The sequence below is a fragment of the Trachurus trachurus genome (genome assembly GCF_905171665.1).
Source record: "Trachurus trachurus genome assembly, chromosome: 13".
Taxonomy (NCBI): Eukaryota; Metazoa; Chordata; class Actinopteri; order Carangiformes; family Carangidae; genus Trachurus; species Trachurus trachurus.
The window spans coordinates 6,392,245-6,419,760 of NC_139892.1; the positions used below are offsets into that span (position 1 = coordinate 6,392,245).

At 38.3% G+C, this 27,516-nt stretch overlaps 1 protein-coding gene across 1 annotated transcript; it reads left to right on the forward strand.

Moving 5' to 3' along the window:
• The first annotated feature begins 5,585 nt into the window (after positions 1–5,585).
• On the forward strand, positions 5,586–27,284 carry LOC310995308 (coatomer subunit delta). The gene is made up of 10 exons (XM_083984320.1): positions 5,586–5,788; positions 8,601–8,864; positions 14,807–14,986; positions 16,333–16,538; positions 17,458–17,619; positions 18,604–18,769; positions 18,999–19,146; positions 21,896–22,004; positions 24,203–24,407; positions 25,882–27,284. The coding sequence occupies exons 1-10, from the start codon at positions 5,786–5,788 to the stop codon at positions 25,969–25,971; spliced, it is 1,533 nt and encodes a 510-aa protein (XP_083840446.1). The 5' UTR covers positions 5,586–5,785; the 3' UTR covers positions 25,972–27,284.
• Positions 27,285–27,516: the final 232 nt, after the last annotated feature.

Consider the following 27,516-nt stretch of genomic DNA (forward strand, 5'->3'; position numbering starts at 1 on the left):
TCTCCTTATTTAACTTAACAACTTAATTATTTTATTGTCCTAATTATCATATATACTGTATGTAGCCTATCTTTTATTCTGTTCTATTGGATGTAACAACATCTATTGCACGTCTGTCCGTCCTGGGTGAGGGATCCCTCCTCTGTTTCTCACCCTGAGGTTTCTCCGATTTTTCCATGTTAAAAGGGTTTTCCATGGAGTTTTTCCTCAGTCGATGTGAGGGTCTAAGGACAGAGGATGTTGTTACGATGCCATGTAAAGCCCTTTGAGACAAACTGTTTGTAAAAACGGGCTATACAAATAAAATTGCCTTGCCTGGCCTTGCCTTGCCTGTGACACAATAGTTTCCTGCAAAGTATTAATAAAGTTATTCTATTCTATTCTATTCTACTCTTTCATTCAAAAAAAGTAGGAGGTCTATAATAAGCACTCGCGGAGATCTTTCCAGGTTCAAAAACGGTATAAAAAATGCAGAATTTATTTAAATAAATAGAAATATTCTCCGTTGTTGACTTCAAACAATGAGCAAATAAAAAACTTAATTTAGTGGTTGATTAACTGTTTCACTACTCACTAAAGACAGGCCAAAGGTGTTCTCTCTCTCTAATCACATGGCCTGACCAGAAGGATGGCCCTGAGCAACACAGAACAATCACAATAAATAATAGTTTATGTACAATATATGATCTAGAACTTAAAAAAAATAATGATCATAATAACTTGCATTGTTTTGATGTACAATTTCCCAAAAAGTTAATATAATCTAGGCTCTAACAGACTGACTGCAGATTAGCAATGTTTGTTTTCATTTTTAACCCCTTTAAAGCGTCATTAATGTGAGCTGATGATGTGGCCATGTAAAACAGCCTACTACTGGTATTTCAACTCTGAACTTGTATATCCAGTGCCACACCTCACTGGATGATTATGAGCAGCAGTGCACAGTGCCATAAGGCAGAGTTAGTACAAACTGTGAGCAGGAGAAGCTGTGAATACAGGTGACCCATATACTTATGGCTTTTTTTTTTTTTTTTTTTTTAAATACATGAGGGAAAAGACCAGTGAACTGTGTGAACACCTCCACCTCTTATATTAGTGAATAAACAGAGGTGGCTCTATATTCTCCACACACAGGTTAAATGATGACACCTGCTGATCACAATCAGGTACTGCAGCGTCATAAACACTAAAGTTTTTATAATGGTGTAGTTCAGTCTCATCATGTGGCGCACATGAGTCAGAATTTGTTGCAGATAGCTTTATAGTTTTAAAACTAATAAATAAATACATTCAACCCAATGTTGAGTGGTGTAAACCGGTATTTTTTCATAAAAATTTAACAGGAAAATAAATCAGGACCCAAATGTGAAACAAATGTAATTCACTTTTGATGCAACATAATGTTTCTTGATAAATTTTACATAATTTGTCACATTATTAAGAAGAAAAGTGGCGGTTTTAGGACATATCCTTCTCAGCATAGCCAAAATGCATTAAACCTAATACAACTAAATAAAATATATTTCAATTTAATGTTTTATATTTTCTACCCTTAGTTGGATAAAATATTGAATTTTTTTTTCTTTTATGGTCACACTATATAGAGGCATATTTAGAAGCATCATTCCCTGTACTTTCCTTTTGTTTGTTTGTTTGTTTTTTATTGTTTTTGTATATTCATGTCCTAAGTGTCTTGTAAGATGGCCACCTTTGGTGTATGACACTTTAGTAAGTTAGTTAGTTAGTTTCAGTTTATTTCTTACGTGTAAAAAGAAAATAAGAAAATAATACAGTAATGGACAGACATAACAAATAAATACTTTACAAAGACAACACATGAAAAATGAAAATAATTGAAAATGAAAATAAGTGGATTTTTCATAATCCAAAAGGAGTGGGAAGAAGTGAAACTATACTCCCACCCCCTATTTATAAATTAACTGTCAAGCTTCCTTGTCATTATAATCTATACAATAAGTTAAAGCAGAAGTGAGTGATCCGGTCGTTTTCGCTAATGCTGCGTTCCAGGCAGGCTTTTGAAATCGTAAATTACAGCTTCAAGTCACAACTTACGACTTTGTAGCGTTCCAGGCAACCCACTCGTGTTTTTCCGACCTGTTTTACCGGTGAAAGTCACTATAACGGCCACTCGTAACTTCCGACCGGTGAACTCGTACCAGATCGAACTGGTACCACTTCACGGTCGGAAAAATACGAGTTTCCTTGAACGCACCATAACAGTCCTCGTCGCTACGTCACCACATTCACGGCGTTCCTTGGCTGCACACACAGCCCTGCATGCCGTTCTCTCTCCTCATTGGATAAAAACTGTAGGATACGATAAATGTTTTCTCTTCGGCTCAGAGCAGAGCAGAGGGACTGAGAGACCCGTGTTTCAGTCCAAACACTCTATGTAAGTGATTGCTGTCGGAAGATATAACTATTTAAGACTTATATTAACACAAATATATCACTCACTTCTGCTTTAATGTATAAGTCAATTTAGCTGGATTTATTATCAAATTTATCTCTCTTACCTCTAATATATTGACATATACACATACATAAACGCACAATAACAAGAGCACATAAAATAATCTCTGATTCAACACATCCAGCCAATCACCTGTCTCAACTGTTGCCCTCTGGCAGATGCTTTAGGTCCATTTCAACAAAAACAACCCGGTTCAAAAACAGCTTTTTTCCCACTGCCATCAGGCTACTGAACTCCACTCATCTCCAAACTCCATCTGTGTTAAATGTATAGTCTACTCTGTATGTAAATGTCTGGTCTGATGTTGATGTTTGTTTGTTTATTATACGGATCCCCATTAGCTGCGACAAAGCCACAGCTATTCTTCCTGGGGTCCAACAGTATCAAATATACATTTAATAATACAAAAATAGAGACATTATATAAAAAGAGACAAAAATTTAAAACAAAGAAAATACAAAAAACAAGTGAGCAATATGCCTCACCTAACAAAACAAAATCAGAGTGAGCGTTTCCACTTTGTTACTGTGCTTTATCCATTTTTTTGTTAGTAAGTCATCACATACTAAACGGGTTATCTCACACATAATATCTACATATTATATATGTATACATTATTTCACAATCAACTCTTCATATCATATTGCATATACATTCATTCTACAGCATATAGATTCATTCTGCAGTTTACACATTATAATAAGCCAATACATCTATATATCTATAAAAAAATATACAACATATTATACATATAAATATACCATGTTTTCCTATTTTTCTAATGTATGTTCATGTAGCCTATGTTAAATGTATAACTGATGTCTGTTGCCACACAGTACTATGTGCTGCTACTATGCTGTGCCGAAAGCAAATTCTGCCGACTTGTTGTGCAGTCCTTAATAAATGAATTGAATTGAATTGAATTGAATATAAAGACATATACAACCACATATACAAAGACAAACTGAAGGTAACACCAACAGAGCAACAAATGAATAAGTAAGTAAATACCAAAAATAATTAAATAAATATAAAAAACTGGAAAAACTAAACCAAAACTAAACTAGCCAGCCCCTTATTTGTCATTGACCCTTATAACATACGACAGGTAAACGGAGCTCCTCCTGTACCTACACCTGGGCAGCGTGGGAGGGAGCAGCTGTAGTGACTTATTTATGCAACACACGGACACATTTTGAGGCCCACGTGACGTCACTGGCCTCCACAGTGGGCTGATCGCTGTGCTCTACTTTTAAAAGGTATCTTTATTGCAGATAGAGAAATTATAATCAGTCAACTGGCAGACGATACCACATTATTCTTGAAAAATGCTTCACAAGTTCCCATTGCTATCCATACAATAGATGTTTTCTCTGCAGCTTCTGGACTTGCCTTAAATCTGAAGAAATGTGAGCTTTTTCCTCTTAAAAACTGCGATGATTCAATGATTTACAATATACCTGTTAAAAACAAAATCACCTACCTTGGGATAACCATTGTAAAAAATCAGACAGATAGGTGCTCTGAAAATTTTAATATGATTATTGATAAGACAAGGAAAAAGCTAAACCAATGGCTTCAAAGGGATTTATCCCTAAAAGGTCGAATACTGCTAACAAAGGCAGAAGGATTGTCTCGTCTTACTTATGCAGCTATTCCCTTGTCTGTCGAAAAGCAAATATGTAGTGCCATTGATAAGTTATTATTTAATTTTACTTGGAAAAACAAGACGCATTATGTGAAAAAATCTGTTATTATGAACACTTATGAGTCTGGTGGTCTAAATTTTCTTGACTTTACTACCCTCAACAATACCTTTAAAATTAACTGGATAAAGCAGTTCTTACATAATCCTACCTCTATCTGGAATTTTATACCCAAATTTATATTTTCTACCATTGGAGGCCTTGAATATGTGTTATTATGTGATTATAAAATAGAAAAACTTCCCCAAATTCTATCCAACTTTCATAAACAAATGCTGTTGGCATGGTCTTTAATCTATAAGCACAACTTCTCTCCACATAGATGCTTTATTTGGAACAATCAACACATCAAATATAAAAATAAATCTCTATTTCTTAATTCATGGTTTGATAATAACATTATTTTAGTTACCCAACTACTCAATGATAATGGAAATTTACTAAATTACACTGAATTCCTTTCAACATATGGTATTCCTGTGACCCCAAGGGACTTTGCAATTGTAATGGATGCTGTTCCTTCTGGTATCCTAACTCTATTAAGAGGTGCTGGTAAACCAGTTTGTCCTCCTTTAGATCCCATACTAACAACGGTGGGGCATATGTGTTTTTCTGTTAATACTAAAAAAAGGAATTATATAATAAGATCACTGTTTCAAACTGATATTACCATGACTCCATCTGTTGTTCAGTACTGGTCTAATATTGTTCATGGACTGAACTGGATCCAAATATGGAACCTTCCATACAAATACCTAATTACAAATAAAGTGAGAGAAGTGTCTTACAAACTAATTCATAGATATTACCCTGCCAAACATTATTTGTTAAAATTTAAGAAAGATTTATGTGTGAATTGTTCTCTGTGTGAGTCTGAGCCTGAAACTGTGATGCACCTGTTTTGGAACTGTAACTATACTGCCACCTACTGGAAAGAAGTAATGCGTTACATCACATTGAAGATTGACTCAGATTTTTCGTTAGATTGCAACAAGGTACTTTTTGGTGTCCACGATGTCAAAAGTAAGAAACAGAAAGAACTGTATGTCATAAACTTGATAATAATATTAGGAAAATATCACATACACAAAGCTAAATTTAGTCACTCTAAACCCTGTTTTGTGGCATTCCAAAGGGAAACGGAACAGTACATGCAAAGTATCTGTGACTCGAATAATAAGAAAGCTATGAAAACCTATGATTTGTGCTCTTTATTCTCTGTATTTATGTAATAGCCTACCCCCTGGCTGCTGTTCATTTGTTTGTTTGAAGATACATTAATAATAACTGCCTTTGTATTGATTATATTTCTGTCAATAAAGAATTATTGAAAAAAAAAAAAAAAAAAAAAAAAAAAGCTGTGCTCTACTTCCGGTGGAGACGTGGCTCTGAGCTGCTGCTGCTGCTGCCGCTGCTGCCATATTGACGCTAACGGGCTAAAACAACCAGACAACCTGAAGTCAGCCGCTGCTGCTGCCGCTGCTGCTGCTGTTGCTGCTCCGCACCCTGTTGTTACTCCACACCGGGAAACAAGCGAGCAAAAAGACACACAGAAGATCATCGGAACATAAAGAAAGAGACCAAAATGGTGAGTGACAGTCGGAGAAAACCGCCGTATTTCCTTGCTTTTTTTTAATCATAACATTGGCTAATCTGGGCTAAGCTAGGCTAGGCTAAGCTATGCTATGCTATGCTAGTTTCTCGAAGAGCAAATAACGGACGTTTCTCTCCAGCGTCAACGGTTCATTTACATGTTAAAGTGTAATAAACGAACCGTGGTTTCATTACACAGAGTATAGATGATAGATATCATGTTAAATAAGCGGCACTCGGTGTGTTTGTTTGTAGAAGATATCGCTGACGTTAACTAGCAGCTAACTAGCTCCTGTCAACTAGCTGACGTTACCTGCTGTCAGCTCGACCCCAGACAGACGACACCGGGTAAAAAACCGTGTTTAAACTAACCACAACCATTTATACAGGTGTATTATCGTCATAATTCACAAAGCACTGCGACTGTTCTTTATTTAAAATGTGGATAATATAATAAAACAGTCGTTTAGTTGTTGCTCGTCCATGTCCAGTTGAGCTGAGTCTTTCCCTTTTTTCCAGCTTCAGCCATTGTCAACGTGGAACCAGAGCAGTGCAGTTCCGTCCGTCATTCATTTACCAGCCGCACATCAAGTGTCATTTAATTAACAGTGGGCTTGCTTTAATTTAAGACATAAAAAAACAACGTTAAAGTGTTAAAGTTAATGTTACTGATGTGTGAAGCGTATTGTTCCTCTCTGCCGTATTGAGATCGATTCAGCAAACAGCGTTCAACACAGTTTTATTTGATTCAAAGTTGACACAACATCACAGCTATAGGACATCGTATAGATAGATATATCATATAGATCCATTATTATCTGTTGTTTAATGCGGCACATTATGTTGAGGACTCTGCTGCTGCAGGAAGTGTGTAAGGGGGATGTCAGTCATTATCACAGAAAGGGCTTCATTACACTAAAACTAATCATGGGAGCTGAGTGATTGTGTGTGTGTGTGTGTGTGTGTGTGTGTGTGTGTGTGTGTGTGTGTGAGACAGATTTACACACACACACACACCTACGAGTGTATGTGCTGTGGATGAACCATGATCTGAGGTTTAAGAGGAAATATCAACCTTTTTTTTTTTTGTACATTAAGTTCTTGTAGAGGGTGTTGTAATCAAGACCACCTAACCTGAGACCAAGACCATCACTGTATTCATCAGTAGCAGTCCTCATAATAATCATGGGTCTTGATATTTACATTATTCCTCCTCAGCTAAAAAAAAGAAAAGATGATTTTGTCTAAAATCTAAACCATATTTAATGTAAACAAAGTTTGTATTGAACAGAAGAACACAGCACAGAACCTGCTGAAGTCTCCTCCCACTGTTGACGCTCAGTACGTTTACATGACACTTGAAAGAACCAAATTATTGCCTTAATCCGACTATAACTGGACAACTGAAGTGCATGTAAACACCTTAGTCCGACTGAAATCGGAGTTGGAGAACTATGATTAAGACACACAGATAAAGAGATTGGAATTTGATTTTACGTAGAGACGGCACAAAGTGGAGCAGAGAAGCCGCCTGAACCCGGCAAAGTAAAGAAAAAAACCCAACATCAGCGCAGATTCAATGCATTTCACATACCGCGACCAGCAAGAGTGTTTTATTTTTAAAAAGAGAGAAAGAGAGAGATGAAAAAAGGAAGCCCGTACCCTCTTCTCTCAGTGCGAATCCGGCCCAGACTGGCGCGTCTGGTCGGGAACTGCAGTTGAGAATTTATTATTAAGCTTACTAAGTTGTTTATATTCAGTTTTTTATGAGCTGACAGAAAAGTCAACAGGACGGGGGCGTATTAAAGCAGAAGTAAGCGATCCGGTGGTTTTGGCTAACTTCTTGTCAGCCGATGGAGTTAGCAGTCCCCGCCCTCGTCCCTACGTCACCACATTCACGCGCATCCCTTGGCTACACACACAGAGAGGACCGCCCCTTTATGCCGTTCTCTCTCCTCATTGGATAAAGGTTGTAGGATACAAGGAAAGTTTTCTCCTGGGCTTACAGCAGAGCAGAGTGACTGACAGACCCGTGTTTCAGACCAAACACTCTATATAAGTGATTGCTGTCGGAAGATATAACTATTTAAGACTTATATTAACACAAACATTCCGCTTACTTCTGCTTTAAATTATTTTGTATGCACTAATTCAAGGGGCAGAGCATAAGAGACATTTTTGCTTTTATATTTTACAAGATATAATTTTTGTAAGAACCACAATTAATAAATGTAGGTTATATATTTCAGTGAATAACTAATTGTTCTCACTGCAGCTGTGGTCTTAAAGGGATAGTTCACCCAAAATTGAAATTGCACTCATTATCTACTCACCCTCATGTGGACTAAGGGCTGGGAGAAGTTTCAGAGTCCTCCGTTCCTTCTCTGAGTTACAGGGGGTCTCGGCGTAGCAGTGCATGTCCATATAACGGTTGCAAATGGATACCAACTGTCTTCGTAACAAAAAGACACACCAAAAAACAGACAAATACCTCCATGCTGCTCGTATGTAATATATAATAATATATAAATAATGTCCGTCTTGTATTGAAGCCCCAACATGAGAAATTGTCCCGAAAAAAATTAAATAAGCCATGCACTGCTACGCCGAGACCCCCTGTAACTCAGAGAAGCCACGGAGGACTCTGAAACTTCTCCCAGCCCTTAGTCCACATGAGGGTGAGTAGATAATGAGTGAAATTTCAATTTTGGGTGAACTATCCCTTTAAACATCCAGCGTCGAGCTCGACTGAGACCGAGACCTTGGAGATGTGATGTTGTAACTAACCGACTCGTCACGACCCGCAGGTGCTGTTGGCAGCGGCGGTGTGCACCAAGGCCGGCAAGGCCATCGTATCGCGGCAGTTTGTGGAGATGACCCGGACGCGTATCGAGGGTCTCCTGGCCGCCTTCCCCAAGCTGATGAACACGGGGAAGCAGCACACCTTCGTGGAGACCGACAGCGTCCGCTACGTGTACCAGCCGCTGGAGAAGCTCTACATGGTCCTCATCACCACCAAGAACAGCAACATCCTGGAGGATCTGGAGACGCTCAGACTCTTCTCCCGCGTGGTGAGAAACAACGGAGCTGACACACACATCACACAGGGGGCGTGTTACTGATTTTTATTAAAGGGATAGTTCAACATTTTGGCAAATGGGCCCATTGCCATAATCTCTATAGTCATAGCAGTAGGTTCGTTACCTTTAATTGTCGGTGCAAGCTATTTTTAGAACGGTGGAGCAGAGTTGCAAGCTGCTCAGAGCTACGCTACGGAGGCTCATGGGATTTCTTGGTTTCCCTCATCAAACTCATCAAATACACAATCCAACAACTCCACAACGCTCTGGTGGACAAGTTGTGACCTGCACATTCACCACGCTATGAGATAATAACAGAACGTTACCAGACAGAGTTGTTTTAGAGGTAAATTCATGCAAAACCGCTGATGCACGTTACCGCCGGGGGCATTTTTTCATCAAGCAGTCTCTGAATTTCCCTCTAAAACAACTCTGTCTGGTAACGTTCTGTTATTATCTCATAGCGTGGTGAATGTGCAGGTCACAACTTGTCCACCAGAGCGTTGTGGAGTTGTTGGATTGTGTATTTGATGAGTTTGATGAGGGAAACCAAGAAATCCTGTGAGCCTCCGTAGCGTAGCTCTGAGCAGCTTGCGGCTCTGCTCCGCCGTTTTAAAAATAGCTTGCACCGACAATTAAAGGTAACGAACCTACTGCTATGACAATGGGCCAATTTGCCAAAATGTTGAACTATCCCTTTAAGTAAATAAACGTAAAAGAAGATGTAGATAGATGACGTAGGCACAGTGTAGACCAGAGGTGTCAGACGCAGTAGAGACATAATAATGTTGAAGCTGCACACATTTTTCTCAAGAAATTTCTGGTTGTTGTTTAAAAGGAATGTTTTGTGAAAGGATACTGTAAACATCTTAATAATGTACTTGTACTTCTTTGCACTAAAACACAGGGAAAATGTAGAGTTCTCGTTATTTATAGGTTATAATGCTACTAGAATAGAACAGAATAGTTCTTTATTAGGCCTTTTGCAGGAAATTATTGTGTCACAGCAGCTACAATAGAATAGAATAGAATAAAAAATACAGATAGGATAATTTGATATAAAATGACTTACGTGAGCAATAATATTAAAGGGATAGTTCAACATTTTGGCAAATTGGCCCATTGGCATAATCGCTATAGTCATAGCAGTAGGTTCGTTACCTTTATTTGTCGGTGTAAGCTATTTTTAGAACGGAGGAGCGGAGCGGCAGGCTGTTCAGAGCTACACTATGGAGGCTAATGGAATTTCTTGGTTTCCCTCATCAAACTCATCAAATACAAAATCCCAAAACTCCAAAACGCTTTCGTGGACAAGTTGTGACCTGCACAATCACCACGCTATGAGATAATAATGGAACGTTACGAAACGGAGCCGTTTTAGAGGTAAATTCATGCAAAACCGCTGATGCGCGTTGCGTTCAGGGACAGTTTTTCAGCAAGCAGACTCTGTATTTACCTCAAACGGCTCCGTTTCGTAACGTTCCATTATTATCTCATAGCGTGGTGATTGTGCAGGCCACAACTTGTCCACGAAAGCGTTTTGGAGTTTTGGGATTTTGTATTTGATGAGTTTGATGAGGGAAACCAAGAAATTCCATTAGCCTCCATAGTGTAGCTCTGAACAGCCAGCTGCTGCGCTCCTCCGTTCTAAAAATAGCTTACACCGACAAATAAAGGTAACGAACCTACTGCTATGACTATAGCGATTATGGCAATGGGCCAATTTGCCAAAATGTTGAACTATCCCTTTAAGGATACAGTAACAAAATCTGTGTGAAATTATAAGGAGACTTAAAACATATTTACAATTTGTGCAATTTAATTTAATGTACAATGTTCATTATTTTACTGGTCTGGTCAGATTGCGCTGTTTGTGGCCCCTGAACTAAAACGAGTTTGACACCTCTGGTATAGTAATAAGGCCTTGCAAATTAAACGAAACCCTCAAGACAGAGTCGGTGTTTGTTTAGACTTTCATTAAAGCAGAACGATCCTCCTGATCATGAAAGAAGAAGAAAAAAACACAATGAGAGTGAACTGTGGGAACAAGAATGAGGAGAACGGGTTCTCTCCTTTATTATAAGTTTGATGTCAGCGAATAAGAGTAAAATAATGTTTGTCTGGTGTCTCACTAACCCTCCAGGGCTCAGTGGCAGTGAAATTAAACCATAGTGGAGCTATTTATTACTTTTTTTTTTTTTTAACACATTTCACAATTTATTTCAAGCTTATATAATGTATTTACAGCTCTGGAAAAAAAATTAAGAGACCACTTTCACAAATGTTTCTTAAAAGCATCTCTGCATGTATGACAGTCATTCTTTTCTTTTCTTTTTTAAACACAACTTATTCTCCTTAATGAGACACTGATGAGGTCATCACCTGAACCACATCTGGTTTTATAGGAAGATTATAAATAAAAACCACTGCTGGGTTAAACATCGACATTATCCCACAAAAACTGATTGATAAACTCTTCCCGAGTTAAAATATTCCTGCTGTGTTGTTTAGGATTAAATATGAACATGTTTTCTTTGCATTATTATTATTCAAGGTCTGAAAAGACTTGATATTTTTTGTTATTTAGACGAGTTTAGTCATTTTCAGCCAATAAAAGCTCTAAATGACAATATTTTTATTTCAATTTTGGGAGACATGTTGTCGGTAGTTGATGACAAAAAAGCCTGAAAAGGAGTTGGAGGAAATGTAACACTTATTTAGTCCTACCTTTTATTTAGTCCTACCCTTACATACACATAGAAAAACTAACATTTATCTATCCTGCACATAACAAATGAGCCACAATGTTAATAAAACTGCAGCTCAGAACAGATCAATGAGACACATGAAATGATTTTAAAACAAGACGACGGTCGTTCAGCGTCTCAGTCAGATAAAAGATGGAAAGCATTCTGTTGGCATTGACTATATATGATTAAATATTGACTGTAGACGTTGATGAGCTGGATGTACAGGCAGGTGTGTGTTTGTGTGTTGTATAGCGTCCGTGGCATTGGAGAACAGCAGCAGTCGTCCTGTCATAGTTTTCTTTTGCAAAATGGTTTATTTTTTACACAAGAATAAATTAAGGTATGAACAAATCACAGAGACAACATAGAGTGCAGGAAGAGCTCATGTAAAGCCTCTACCCACAGCAAAATATTAGAATATCACAAAATTAAAGAAAATGATATTCATACCATATGTACAGTTAAAGAAGGATAGCTGGATACCAATATTACAAACACCTTTTAAAACATTTCATGGAATAAACAGATAGGATTATCTATTCCATAATATTACACCTTTTTAACGTATTGAAAATGTCCCTCTGCATGTAAAACAATGTGGAGGATGAAGATGTGAAGCTTGTTGAGTTAAATGAGAGTGAACCTCTGAGTTTGGTTTAAAATAATCCTTAAAGTCTGCAGGTATTTTGTCTTTAGATGTGAAAAGACAGACTTGATAAATGACTAATCGTCGCAGATAATGATAATAACAGTTTGCTACATTACAGAGAAATACAAAGCAGTAATAATGAACCTTTAAAATAGAATATTATTATTTTTACAAGCTCATGCACAAAGCCAGCCGCCTGTTGCTGTTAATGACACCTGTAGCAAAGCGTTAATGATCGTGGTGTGTCAGAACAACCAGCGAGGAGAGGAGACTGAACATTAAACAGATTTTCAAGCAGCTTATAACTGTAACATCTTATGAACCTGTAACAGCCTCAGAGACTGAATAACAAATAACTAATAATGAGACTTAAAACCATCAATTTTACAAGTTAGCTGCCTGTTAATGACACCGGTGGCCATTTATTTCAGATTCTAACTCAGATTCTTTTATTTCTACACATCACACAGCTTATGAACTTCATGTAACACAATAACTTGGTAACAAAACAAAACTACAGCCTTTAAAACTACATGTTTCAGATTAGGGTTGTGCCGATTGGCGATCCAATCGTCTATCGGCGATTGGAAGGACGATCGGCGATGTTTTGTTTTCTTGACGATTTTACACACTCACATACTCGCTACTTTTTTTTATTGATCCAATGCGCAATCTGTTTTTGTTTTAATGAAGCCGCTTCTCTGGCTGCTAACAGATACTCTATTTCAGATGATACATCTTGATAGGCGAATAGTTTGCAGAGTTTTCACGTCACCTTCCTCACGTCGTCCTTTTTTCTTCTCAAAACGATCCCAGATTTTAGATTTCTTGCCAGACATGATATTAATAGTTAACTGTCCTGCCATGTAAAAAAAAAAGAAAAGAAAGAACAAACAGTGAGTGTCACAACTTCCTGTATCTGGCCTTTCAAATTAAAAGCGCTCTAGCCTCCATACACAGTTGAGTCATATAGATTTTGACTTCATTTTGACAAGACACAGCTCCAAATGTTTTTGTTTTTATTTTGTATTTTTATCTGCGACAAATCAACCAATGAAATTCAGGTGGACTAATGACTTCTTGGTCGACTATTTGGAGGCAGCTTGATAAATATTAGTCCAGGTGTTGTGGATTTTAAAGGCGTGAAAATAGTAAACAAACTAGGGGTGGGAATCTTTTACTATCTCACGATTCGATTCGATTTAGATTAGATTCTGATTTTTGGGGCTACGATTCGATTCAAAATTGATTTTCGATTCTAAACGATTTGATTCATAATGATTTCTGCTTCAGTCTGTCTGTGTGCAAAGGATCCAGTCTGCTTTGCAAGACAGAATGACTAAAGTGTCTTTTTCACATTTATTGAGTTTTAAACATTTATCCATGTTTAGATGGAATTGTTGAAACTGTTGCATAAAAGCAATGTCACATATTGCTTAAGTAACATAATTAAAAGTGCCTCTTTATTTAAAAAAAAACAGTGCAGTTAAACATGCTGCCTTTTTAAATTCTAAGGAAATGGAGGCCGACACCCAGCAGATTTGTTTCATTTTGAGAACCTAAACCTCCAATAGACGACAGTAGAAGTGCATAGACGCATCTTTTTTGTGATTTTCAACATGACACTCGTTCTGTGCTGCACACACACTGAGGTCTGCTCAAATGAGATTTTGAAAAAAAAGTAAAACAAACTATGTGGGAGCCAACCACACACACACTCCATCATTAATTAGCTCAGTTACAAAGCGGCTCAGTCCGTCAGGTGAATGAATCCGCTGATGACCAGTTTTTCCATGTGACAAAAAACGATTTCCTTCCTCCTTCACCAGCTGATAAACATCAATACTGACTACACACATGACACCTTGTTGACTTTAACCATCAGACGGGGGTTGTCCTGTCTTGGTAGAAAAGAATAAAAAAGAAAAGCAGGTTGTGTGTAGGACGTATGTTGATTTCTAAACCATTTACACAACTTTAATTAACTCACACTCTGGGGAAATAAGAGTGAAACGGATTCAGGGTCGATGTTAATTTCAGTGTTTCTTCTCGCATTTTCTTTGTAATTAAAAGGTTTTAAAGGCATAGTTCAACATTTTGGCAAATTGGCCCATTGCCATAATCCCTATAGTCATAGCAGTATAGGTTTGTTACCTCCAACGCTCTGGTGGACAAGTTGTGACCTGCACATTCACCACGCTATGAGATAATAACACAACGTTACCAGACAGAGTTGTTTTAGAGGAAAATTCATGCAAAACCGCTGATGCGCGTTGCCTTGCGATTCGATTAATCGTGCAGCACTAATTCAGGCCCCAAAATAATCACATAATAATGTCCATAAAGTTCAGCAAAAAGGAGCTTTCCCTGAAGAGTCTTTAACAGTTTTCTTCCCGATCCAGAATAAAAAAAAACGGTGTTTAATTCTGTTTCAGGTGCATCATGTGGTGAAGCTGCTGTTCCAGATGTTGCAGTGTGTTTTCTCTGGTTCAGTTGGTTGATGTTCATCTCTCTCCTCTCTCTCTCTGTGTCAGATCCCTGAGTACTGTCGTGTGCTGGAGGAGAGCGAGATCTCGGAGCACTGCTTCGACCTGATCTTCGCCTTCGACGAGATCGTGGCGTTGGGCTACAGGGAGAACGTCAACCTGGCTCAGATCCGCACCTTCACAGAGATGGACTCCCATGAGGAGAAGGTTTTCCGTGCCGTCAGAGAGGTGAGATCGCAGCGCCGTACGACGGTCTATCTACAGTGACTCATTATTATTATTATTATGTAAATGAAATGTTAATTTTTTTAAATGAAAAAGAACTTGTCGCTAAGAAAAAACTGAAGAAACTATTGAAGATGTCACAAACATAGAAGATGTCACAAACATAGAATAGCAAGGAATACATTAAGAACTGCACTGAAACCACAGTTTGCAAAGATAATAAGGAACAAAAGCAAAACAGAAAGACACTCTTTAATAAATAAAAAACATTATAAAAGGTCATTTAATTAAAAAAAAAATTCACATTGCCACCTCTTCGTCTTCGATTTGGTTTGATTGTGTTTCTATACCCAGGAAAAATCAAGAAAGGTGCAAACGCCAGTGTTTCCTCCACACACACACATGAAAGAAAACGGCTCGATAAAATGCCGGAAAGCATCGTGTGTGTTTACGACGACATAACAGCGTGTAGTGAGAACGTGAGCGCTGAAGGAGATTATAAACAAAACTGGAAAAAAGTTCAACTTATGAGCTAAAATAACCTCGTCAACGTTGTTTATTGATAAACCGGGCGGGTTGACACACTTTAGGAGGGTTATTATTTAAGTGCACAGTAACGGTAACTGGTAGATTATTATTGTGCGTCTGCTCCGACCTGATTCTGAAGCAGTGGCGGCGGAAATAATGAGGAAGTGGTGGAATGCCACGACTTAAAAACCTGGACGCCATCATACCACATCAGAAAGGAGGCAATGTTTTTTTTTTAACATGTATTTATTGACATTTTGATTCAGAGTGTAAGTACAAACTCGTGTACATAAACTTACAATATGAACTATAACCACCAGGCATCTCATCTACTCAGGTTTACAGAGAGGGAAAAATAAGTGAATGAAAGTGAAAAAAATATATATATACGAAATTAAATACACAGTGAAATGCCATTAAAATGTGTACAGACACCTTGTACGTTGGTAAAGTTGTGCCAGATATCCTCAGTCTAGAGCTGCAATTAACGGTTATTTTCATTATCGATTAATCTGTTGATTATTTCAACGATTTATCGATTAGTTGTTTGGTCAATAAAATGTTACAAAATGTTGAAAAATATCAATCAGTGTTTCCCAAACCACCAGATGACGTCCTCAAATGTCTTGTTTTGTCCACAAACCAAAGAGAGACTCAGTTTATTGTCATAAAGGAGCAAAGAAACCAGAAATATTCACAGAGAATTTTGACTTTTTTTCTTAAACTACTCAAAATAGTTGACGATTAACTTAATAATCGATTAATTGTCGCGTCTCTACCTCAATCTGCTATTTTATCTTTTATTTTCTTCTGTGACACAGACTCAGGAGAGAGAGGCCAAGGCTGAGATGAGGAGGAAAGCCAAGGAGCTGCAGCAGGCCCGGAGGGACGCCGAGCGCTCCGGGAAGAAGGTGCCGGCGTTCGGCGGCTTCGGCAGCGCGGGGATGACCAGCGTCTCCTCGGGCTCCATCATCACAGACACCATCGTCGAGCCGGAGAAGCCCAAGATCACACCGACCGCCGTCAGGTAGCACAAACACTCAAACACCAGGGAATCCGCCGGGTCTTCAAAAGTATTAAAGGGATAGTTCTTCGCTATGAGATAATAACAGACCGTTACCAGACAGAGTTGTTTTAGAGGTAAATTCATGCAAAACTGCTGATGTGCGTTGCCTTCAGGGACAGTTTTTCAAACTTAACGTTGTGTTATTATCTCATAGCGTGGTGAATGTGCAGGTCACAACTTGTCCACCAGAGCGTTGTGGAGTTGTTGGATTGTGTATTTGATGAGTTTGATGAGGGAAACCAAGAAATCCCATGAGCCTCCGTAGCGTAGCTCTGAGCAGCTCACAGTTCTGCTCCGCCGTTCTAAAAACAGCTTGCACCGACAATTAAAGGTAACGAACCTACTGCTATGACTATAGGGATTAATTTGCCAAAATGTTGAACTATCCCTTTAAATTTTGAAGGTATTTTTTCTGAATTAGCTGTCCAAGACTTTGAGTCCTAAAAAAAATTGTGAGAGTGTGTGAATTTATTCGTTTTATTAAAACATGTGCATGTGCATGAGAAACTAGGATGGGCGAGTTTCCGAGTAGTGAAATGGTACTCAGCGAGTACTGTTTTTGTTTTTTGAAAGTGGAGCAATGTTTTCTTTTTTTTGGATAAACTTTGACTTATTTTCCCAGCCTATTTTGAATTCTGCGTTATCATAGTGGTCTATATAATAGTCTTTATCACAAACTAAAACTGTTAAGTAGCCTAAATGTTTACAGCTTGAAGTGACGGTGAGGTATTAAAAAAATATTGATAAGGTCTCGGAAAAAGTCTTAAAAAGGTATTAAAATTAACTTCAAGCTTCCTGTATACCCCCTGAATACAAACACCAGCCTCCTGTTGGAGTCTCATCTTGTCCTTTCTTCTTCTTCTTCCTCCTTCCTCCTCAGACCCAGTGGACCCAGCAAGGCTCTGAAACTTGGCGCCAAAGGGAAGGAGGTGGACAACTTTGTGGACAAGCTCAAGTCGGAGGGTGAAACCATCATGCCGTCCACAGGGAAGAGAGGCTCCGACGTCTCCAAGGCTCTGCCTCCGCCGGTCAACGTCGAGGGGTACGCACTTTATATATCGTCTTCTGTTGTTGTTAGAGATCGATTCGATACCGTCCAATCAAGTGACAATAACCTGTTGATTTGACAGGATGTGAAGATACTTAGCTGGTTATTGAAAACGGATATTGTCCCATAATTGTTATTCACCTTACGGGTGAGACAGTACAGGTGAATGGGGTAAAGATTTTAACTAACAGATATCACCATGAAACTTCCCAAGTTTATCACTCACATTAAGACAATTATTTTTTGTGTTTCCAGTTTTGTCAAATATTATGTTTAAATATGTAAATGAGGCAATATCTGATGAAATATGCAGTAATTTGCATATATTTCAAGAACAGAAATCTGAACAATGGATAAAGCCACTGTCAAAATTCTTGTTTTATTTTGTTGACATATTAGAATCAGAAGTTTCTACAGAGGAGGATTTTGGATATCTCTTTGTATCACTCTGTAAATGAGAAAATACTGTCACCAGCCCTAAAAAATCAAATGTCTCCCATGTTTTTAGGAACAAAATGTTGTATAAATGAGGCTGTGAATGATATATCAACAATCCCCTCTGTAAAAACCTTCAGGATATAGACAGGAATACAACTGGAAGGTTTGGTGTCTGTAAGTGCTGCTGAAGCTCAGAGTCTGAGGAAAAACTCATTTTGAGAAAACGGCCTTTAAAGACTCGTACTGTAAAATTCCATAGATTGTTAATGTAAACCGTACTTTTACGATTGGTTGCGGATACGGAGGAGATTACAATTTTAGGAGCCCAGATCATTGTTCAGGTTAGAGAGAGCTTTACAATGATACCTGACATGACATGGGTCAGACTAACTTCTGGTGAATTTAGGAGAAATCTACTGATGAAAGAGACAAAATGAAGTAAAATAAAAACCTTTTAATAGTTGCAACGCTGCTTCACCGACCAACATTTAACACACACGTGTCGTCTTCATCCTCGTCCTGTCTGGTTGTGTTTCCCAGCGTCCATCTGCGCGTGGAGGAGAAGATCTCGCTGACCTGCGGCCGTGACGGCGGCCTGCAGAACATGGAGGTGCTGGGCATGGTGACGCTGCGAGTCACGGAAGACAAGAGCGGACGCATCCGCCTCATCATCAACAACAACGACAACAAAGGACTTCAGCTGCAGGTGCGTTTCACACACACACACACACACACACACACACACACACACACACACACACACACACACACACACACACACACACACACACACACACACACACACACACACACACACACACACACACACACACACACACACACACACACACACACGCTTCAGATCTCAGTGTGTTATGAAGCCGCCGTCTTCGCCCCGGTTTCTCACGATGTCTCGGTGTCGTCTCTCCCCGCAGACGCATCCCAACGTGGACAAGAAGTTGTTCACAGCGGAGTCGGTGATCGGCCTGAAGAACCCAGAGAAGTCGTTTCCTCTCAACAACGACGTGGGCGTCCTGAAGTGGAGACTACAGACGACAGACGAGTCGCTCATACCTCTAACCAGTACGGCACACACTCTGACACAGAGAATCATGAGAATGATGATGATATACAGCCACGGAAAAAATTAAGAGACCTTTTTCTCAAATGTTTCTTTAAAAGCATCTCTGCATGTACAGCACTCATTTCATTCCAGTTTATTTTTTTTTAAATACCAACACAAACACAACTCATTCTGCCCATTTTACCTGATATGAAAAAGGAAAAGTCCGTACACCAGCAAAAGCTCCAGAGTAGGGATGTCACGATTACTTGTTTTCACAATTAATCGTGGTATTAAACGCCAGAATTCAGTTAATTAATCGTAAAGGTTCCCAAATACCGTCACTTTCCAAAATAGATTATGTTGGAACCATCGAGGCAGATCGGTGCAACACGCACGAAATGAAAACAAAATGAACTTGTGTAACTTTGTTTTCATTCTGTGCGAGTTGCAGAACACAGACATGCACATACAGTGGAAAAGTTTGGCAGAGGAAGACTTATTCCCTCCTAACAAACGTATTAAGTTGACGACGACTCACCAGCCTGTAAAACATGCCATGAAAAAGTAGCAGGCAAAGGAGGAAATAAGTCTGTTATGCATCATCACCTAAACTTAAACATGACTTAAATATTTCAAACATTTCCCCTGGGGGATTAATAATTGGTCATTTATTAATAGGTACTTCAAATATTTTGTGTACATTCGTAGTGTTGTGAAATTAATAAATGAATAATAATCGTAATACCGTCATTATTTCTCTGACAGTAATCGCACCAAGAACATCTATTATCGTGACATCCCTACTCCAGAGAAATAATTTATTATCACCCAAAGGGGGAGTGTAACGTTTCGGGCTCGAGACCCTTCTTCAGACTAACACAGGTGAAAGCAGCGAGCCTCTAATGTACTCACGGGTCACATGATCAATCAGGTGACGCATCTTAAGTGCACAGTATTCAAAAAACATTACATAATAAAACACTCAATACGAAAAAGGGAAAAATGTGTGCACAAGCATGCTATACAAAACACCATCATACAGTCATGTGATCAGTACCAGAGGCATCTTGATTCGTTCATATCAGGTGATAGACAAGAAAAATAGCAAAAATCCATCCGATATCACCGAAGTAACAGGAAACAGATCTCGAAGCGATGGTACAGGTGTAATTAAACCATAAACTTGGAGAAAAATGTTACCATGTACCACCAATACATCTCATTACAGTCACATATGCATGTATAACAATACACGATAAAAATCAAATACATATAGGGTTGCGCATACACATACCTAAGGATATCAACAGTAACTGATATGTATATATACACACACTCATGCTAAGTCAAATCTAGGCAACCATGTCACAATTGGAAGATCACAGATGTAACAATCGCGCACATTAAAGAAAAGGCCTCGGATCAAAATCTTCGTTTAAACCACTAGGGGACAGTGTGTCTAAAGTGTAGATCCAGCAAGCCTCTCTTTTGAGTAGAAGCGCATTTAACCCATTTTACCTGAACCACATCTGATTTTATAGGAAGATTATAAAAACCACTGCTGGGAAACATTGACATTATCCCACAAAAATTGATTTATAAACTCTTCCTATGTTAAAGTATTCATATTGTGTTGCTTAGAAATGAATATTAACATTTTTTCCTTCAATATTCATATTCAAGGTCTGAGAACACTTCATATTTTTTGTTATTTCGACTAGTTTAGTCATTTTCTGCCAATAAAAGCTCTAAATGACAATATTTTTATATCAATTTTGGGAGAAATGTTGTCGGTAGTTTATAGAATAAAACAAAATTGTTCTTTCTACTCAGACACATACATATAAATAGTAAAACCAGAGAAACTTGTCATTTTGAAGTGGTCTCTTAATTTTTTCCAGAGCTGTATCTTTATTCATATATAGTACGGAAGTGTATTGCATTCACTTGAATAATTTATTATTTCGTTTTGTTTTGTAATTTTTTTCTGACTTAATGAGATTTCAACTCCCACCTGCAAGTATCATTTAACCGCTGCAGTCAAACCTCCACTTCATCACGGATCTATTACATCTTAGATCCATGAGATACATTGTTAAGGATTTTTATTCAAACTCCACTTTGGTACAGGTTCCACCATCGCTTTATTTTCCAGACTGACAGCTCAAACACATAGAAGCATCAACAAACTTTTCCCGGGGCAAGCTACACACGTCACATCCGGGAGTGTATAACAAACATCCTTCAAAATAAAAGTACTACTCATACTGTAACACAATGAGTAAAGGCGCTTAATTTTATTGCTTAACATACATCCATGGATATGCTCCACAAAAAATACAGTCGTATTTTCACTGTGTTCCAAGAAAATTCAGATTTATATTGAAAGGAAACTACCTGTTATTACAGAACACCACTCAGAAAATATCAGAGAAGTCTGATGTAGCACCTTTATTTTGAAATCAGTCCTTACGTTACTTGCAGGTGGGAGCTTCTCGCGGGATCTTGAAATCTCAATAGCTAAGTCAGAAAAAAAATTATCCCGAAAAACAGAAAATAATTAGTCAGAAAAACAGAATTTTTTTTTCAAAAAAACAAACCAAAAAATAAATTATTCAGAAAAACAGGATTTCTTTTTCATTATTATTCAAGTGAATGCAATACGCCTCCATAATATAGCACCATTCATACATAAAATGAACAAGAGAGAATAAAAAGAAAGAAAAATGTGGATCTGACTCCTCCCCCTCCTCTCCCTCTCCTCAGTTAACTGCTGGCCTTCAGAGAGCGGCACCGGCTGCGACGTCAACATCGAGTACGAGCTGCAGGAGGAGAGTCTGGAGCTCAACGACGTGGTCATCAGCATCCCCGTCCCGTGAGTACACCGCCGCTCCGACTGACCCTGGGTCAGTTGGTAGGGGGTTTATTTCAGTCTTTAAACCAGAAAATGACTCTGAGAGAAGTTAAAGTCGCCTTTTCTTATATTATTACTTGAGTAAAGTTTGTTAAGTATCTGATATTTACTGTGCTTATGTTGATTTAATATCAGAAAATGAATGTGATAGTTAAATATCTGAAGTAAAAGTAACAGAAAGTGAACTTTATTGTGGCTCCTTATAGTCGAGCAGAAAACTCAGAGTTCCCACATCATCTTAAACATTAAATTCAAAGATTTTCCAGCACTTTTCAGGCACAATTTCTCTCAAATTCAAGGACCAATCATAGCACATACAGATTTATTACGTGTTGCTCTTCATTTTGTACACATGTCATCAAGTCTCATCATCAAACCAGATAAGTAGAGAAAAATAAATAAATTAAAAAGGAAAGAAAGAAGAATTCACATCTTTACAAAAGCACTCCTCTGTTACAGTTCTCCTATACAGGTAAACTTGCATGTGAACTTTTTAGGATTCAAAAAATGAGAAATAATAACTAGAAAAATTGTAAAAAATTAAATAGATACATACAGTATATAATAGTAGAAAAATAAACAATAACAACTGGAATAATAAGTTTAATAGTTAAAAAACCAAGGGGGTTATATCACTTTAGCCAGTATCTTGCCTTTAAGTTGCTCTATAGTTTATCCAGTAACTTAAAACTGATCTTGTTCGAGCCTAAGAATGAATGTTGGCTTCTCCAGTATAAAAATATCCTGAACTACATTTACAGATTTTACGTCATTAGAGAAACTTCATCATGCAGAAAGAAATCTTTCAGTCCAGTGAACAAATATAAACATTTCTTGCAAACCCAGCCAACAGTTGTGTGACGTTACCTTCATCACCTCTGTAGTGAGTCGTCTGTTTTTAACACAGTCGTAACAATAACAGCAATAACAGTTTCAATGGTTATTGATTTTGAAAGTGGCCAGAAATATAAATAATAACATAAAGTACAGACACAATAAACAAAGTAAAGTTGTACCTTGTTACATATAAAACAGGTTTTCTAAACTCAAGAGGACGAATGTGAGGAGGAAACACACAGAGGTTAGAGCTGACTTTTATTTTGAAGGCTCCTGCAGCCTCAACTCAGTCAACTCAGACTTAAACTTTATTTACAGAGCACAATAAAAACATCCCATTATCAAAATACCATAAAACCAGAGATGGACACATGGAGTACTCGACCCCAGTACTTAAGTTAGAGTACAAATACTACTGGTCAAAATTTACTCCGTTACAAGTAAAAGTAGCTCAGTCCACATGTTACTCCAGTAAGAGTAAAAAAGTACTTGCTTTTAAAGGTACGTAAGTATCCAAAAGTACATGCTTTTAAATGTACTTGAAGTAAAAGTAAGAGTAAGAGTACATTTCTTATTTTTCACATCAATGAATTACTATAATTTTTTCTAAATGAATTTAAGGAGCTTTTAACTCTTGTTTCTGAGAATGAACTCTTTGAAAGCAGCTGCACTGATGTGCTGCTTTTAGGGGTTAGGGTTTCCTTCTTTGACAAACACAGCTTGTGTCCAATAGGATTTTAGAAAAAAAAAAGAGCAGATCTGAAAGAGTCTGGAAGAGTACTTTTCAGCCTTCCTAGAAATGAACTCGAGTAAAAGTAAAAAATATTTGTCTTGGAAATGTATTCAAGTAAGAGTAATAAGTACCAAAGAAATCTAATACTCAAGTAAAGTACAAATCCTCTGGATATGTACTTAAGTACAGTACTCAAGTAAATTTACTCCGTTACCGTCCACCACTGCATAAAACACATAAGTTCAGTGCAGTAGAATTCAAATGAGAGGGGCGGTGCGTGGCGCAGTGGTTAAGGCGGCCGCCCCATGTAGAGGCTACAGTCCTCAACGCAGGCGTCCCCGGTTCGAATCCTGCGTCGGGCAGACCTTTCCTGCATGTCATTCCCCCTCTCTCTGCCTCCCCCTTTCCTGTCAATCTCATTGTGCTATCAAATAAAAAGGCGAAAAAGCCAAAAAATATACTTTAAAAAAACGATCAAATGAGATATAAACAAATAAAATACAAGTAAAAGACAAAAATGTGTCAACCAGGGAGCAAAAGTGTGTTTTTAAGGATGTTATGTCCTGACGTCTCGGTCTCGTTGTGTCAGGTCCGGGGTGGGGGCTCCGGTGATCGGCGACCTGGACGGAGAGTACAAACACGACAGCCGGCGAAACGTCCTGGAGTGGTGCCTACCCGTCATCGATGCCAACAACAAGACGGGCAGCCTGGAGTTCAGCATCGCCGGACAGCCCAACGACTTCTTCCCCATCAACGTGTCCTTTGTGTCCAAGCGCAACTACTGCGACATCCAGGTGAGAGACGAGTCCAGTCACCACGTGAACAGTCAGAGCTGCAGCGACTAGTTTACTGTTTTTATTGATCCACTTTTTTTAAAACATGTACAGACTAAATATTTAAGTATGAAAATAAGCAAACAAACCAAAAAATGGACAAGAAGACAGATCAGAGTCTGAGTAGATCATCAGAATCAGTACAAACCTTAAAGCTTAACAATCCATGAACAAATCAGTCATCACATCCTTTACATTATTATTCTTAAAGAGTCAGAGTATTGGCTGGTATTACAGGCTTTTTCACAGATTTTCCCACAGTTACTTAGACTAAAATAATAATTTGATTTAGTCTGAAAGTCGTTCAATCTGCATCTATTAGCTAAACAAAGAGAATTTAATGATCACACTATCTATTGTCTCTTTGAACTGACAGAAGAGAAACACACTCATCTAAGCTGTCTTTAATTTCAATTTCAATTTTAATTTATTTAAAAGGGACAATGTACAGCTAAAACATAAATGTTGCCATTTGATGCACTATACCAGATTGTAGCTTTAAGCTAATTTGCATCTGTAGTCCCTTTAGTTGTGGATGTTAACAAAACAAAACAAAACTTTGACACTTAAAGGGATAGTTCAACATTTTAGCAAATTGGCCCATTGCCATAATCCCTATAGTCATCATAGCAGTAGGTTCGTTACCTTTAATTGTCGGTGCAAGCTATTTCTAGAACGGTGGAGCAGAGCCATGAGCTGCTCAGAGCTACGCTACGGAGGCTCATGGGATTTCTTGGTTTCCCTCATCAAACTCATCAAATACACAATCCAACAACTCCACAACTGTCTGGTGGACAAGTTGTGAGCTGCACATTCACCACGCTATGAGATAATAACACAACGGTACCAGACAGAGTTGTTTTAGAGGGAAATTCATGCAAAACCGCTGATGTGCGTTTCCTTCAGGGACAGTTTTTCATCAAGCAGACTCTGCATTTCCCTCTAAAACAACTCTGTCTGGTAACGTTGTGTTATTATCTCATAGCGTGGTGAATGTGCAGGTCACAACTTGTCCACCAGAGCGTTTTGGAGTTGTTGGATTGTGTATTTGATGAGTTTGATGAGGGAAACCAAGAAATCCCATGAGCCTCCGTAGCGTAGCTCTGAGCAGCTCACGGCTCTGCTCCGCCGTTCTAAAAAATAGCTTGCACCGACAATTAAAGGTAACGAACCTACTGCTATCACTATAGGGATTATGGCAATGGACCAGTTTGCCAAAATGTTGAACTATCCCTTTAAGCGACATCAGAATTAGACGTCAAAGAGATGTGATTGACGCTTGTTCCAGATTAGAGCTGCACAGTTTATCACACAGTAGGAAGGTCGGCATGGACGTTTCCTCTCTCATGTTATAGGTTGATTCTGTCTGTAGTTGTAAACATGAACATATTTTTCCCGTTTACATGTTTGTAATTGACTTCTTCTTGTTTCCTAGGTTACCAAAGTGACTCACGTAGACGGCGACAGCTCCGTCAGATTCTCTTCAGAAACCTCCTTCGTCGTCGACAAATACGAAATCCTGTAAAAAAAGATAAAGAAAAAGAAAATCTCTGAGTTAACGACAAAATTAAAAAAAAAAAAAAAAAAAAAAAATCACCAAGGAGAAAAAAACACAACAAAAGAAAAAGTCCAAATCTATGCTACAGAGAAAAAGGTTGAAGATTTCTTGCCTGCCCACCCTGTAAAACGACTTCAGAGACTGTGTTACATCGACAGGACTGCGTCAGGCCTCAAAGGAAGCCTCTTGCCCTGTGGTGGAGCAGAGCAGCGGTGGTGTATTTATATGTTTGTATGAGAGAGGATCATCTATATATAGAGTTAATTGAACAGGTTAAACAAAAAAACAAAACAAATCCAGCAACAAACCCACACAAACAAAAAAAAAAAAAAAAAAAAAAAATCTTCGTTCGCTGATGCTGTCGTGTTCGCCGAGCAGAGCTGTAATAAATAAAGACACAGTAGAGGATGACTGTGGTGGTGGTGATGATGGTGGTGGTGGTGGACGAAACCTGAAGGGGCCGCTGTGTGTGGCGTTTCCACGGAGATCGATCGAGCGCCGGTAGTTTATTAGCTTCCTCCACAAACCGTCTCATCTTCACTCTCATGGATTCTTGAACGGGGTTTCTCTTCTCTTCGCTTTTCTTTCTTATCCATAATAATAATAACTTTTGCAGCATTGTAGCTGTCTCAATCATTATAAATAAGCCTGTCGCTCTTTAATCGTTAATAAAACTGTTGTGAATTTTGATCTATTGATATCTCACTTCAGATGATTGGTTGTTTTGTTTTTTTTCCTTTCTTTCTTGTGAGAAAAACACTGATTTGATTTGATTTTTTTTTTTTTTTTGTAGAGAGGTAACACGATGGTTCTGGTTCTTCTTCTTATTCTTCGCTGGCTCTGTGCTAAACATGTCGTCTGTACTGTCTGCGGTTATCATCAGCTAAATTGTCGTTTTCATTTTTAACTTTGGTATTTTTTACTGTTCTGTGCTGTATAATTTGTCATTGTTTACCACTAATCTGGATATTGAAATTTTAGGACAGTGAAGAACAGGACTTTTTCTTTTCTTTTCTTTTTTTTGTAAGAGCTTCTCAGCTGCAGGGCAACAACGTTAACCACCAGGAAATAACATCTGACTTTTTTTTTGCATCTGTTGAATTTTCTTACATCTTTTTAGTTTTTTTTTTTCTTTTTTTTTGTGTTTGTTTTTGTAACATGATTACATGATTGCAACCACTCCACTTTGATAGAAGGAAATGCCATGTTTCACCCTGGTCCATTTAGGTCCAACGATCAGAAAGTTAAGCAAGTACTTTGAACGCAGCCCCCCCCCCCCCCCCCCCCCCCCCCAAAAAAAAAAACCCAACAATAACACACAAGTCGTGTGTGACGTCCCACAAGGAGATTTCAGATGTGAGGTGGGAGGTGTGTGTGATGGTACATATCCACACACACACAAAGCCGAGCTCTTCATCCACCCAGTCATCCTTTACTGACACTCTCACAATACATCCACCTCTTTATTCTTAATATAACGTTTGTCTTTCATGTTCTTGTTGTTTTTTTTTT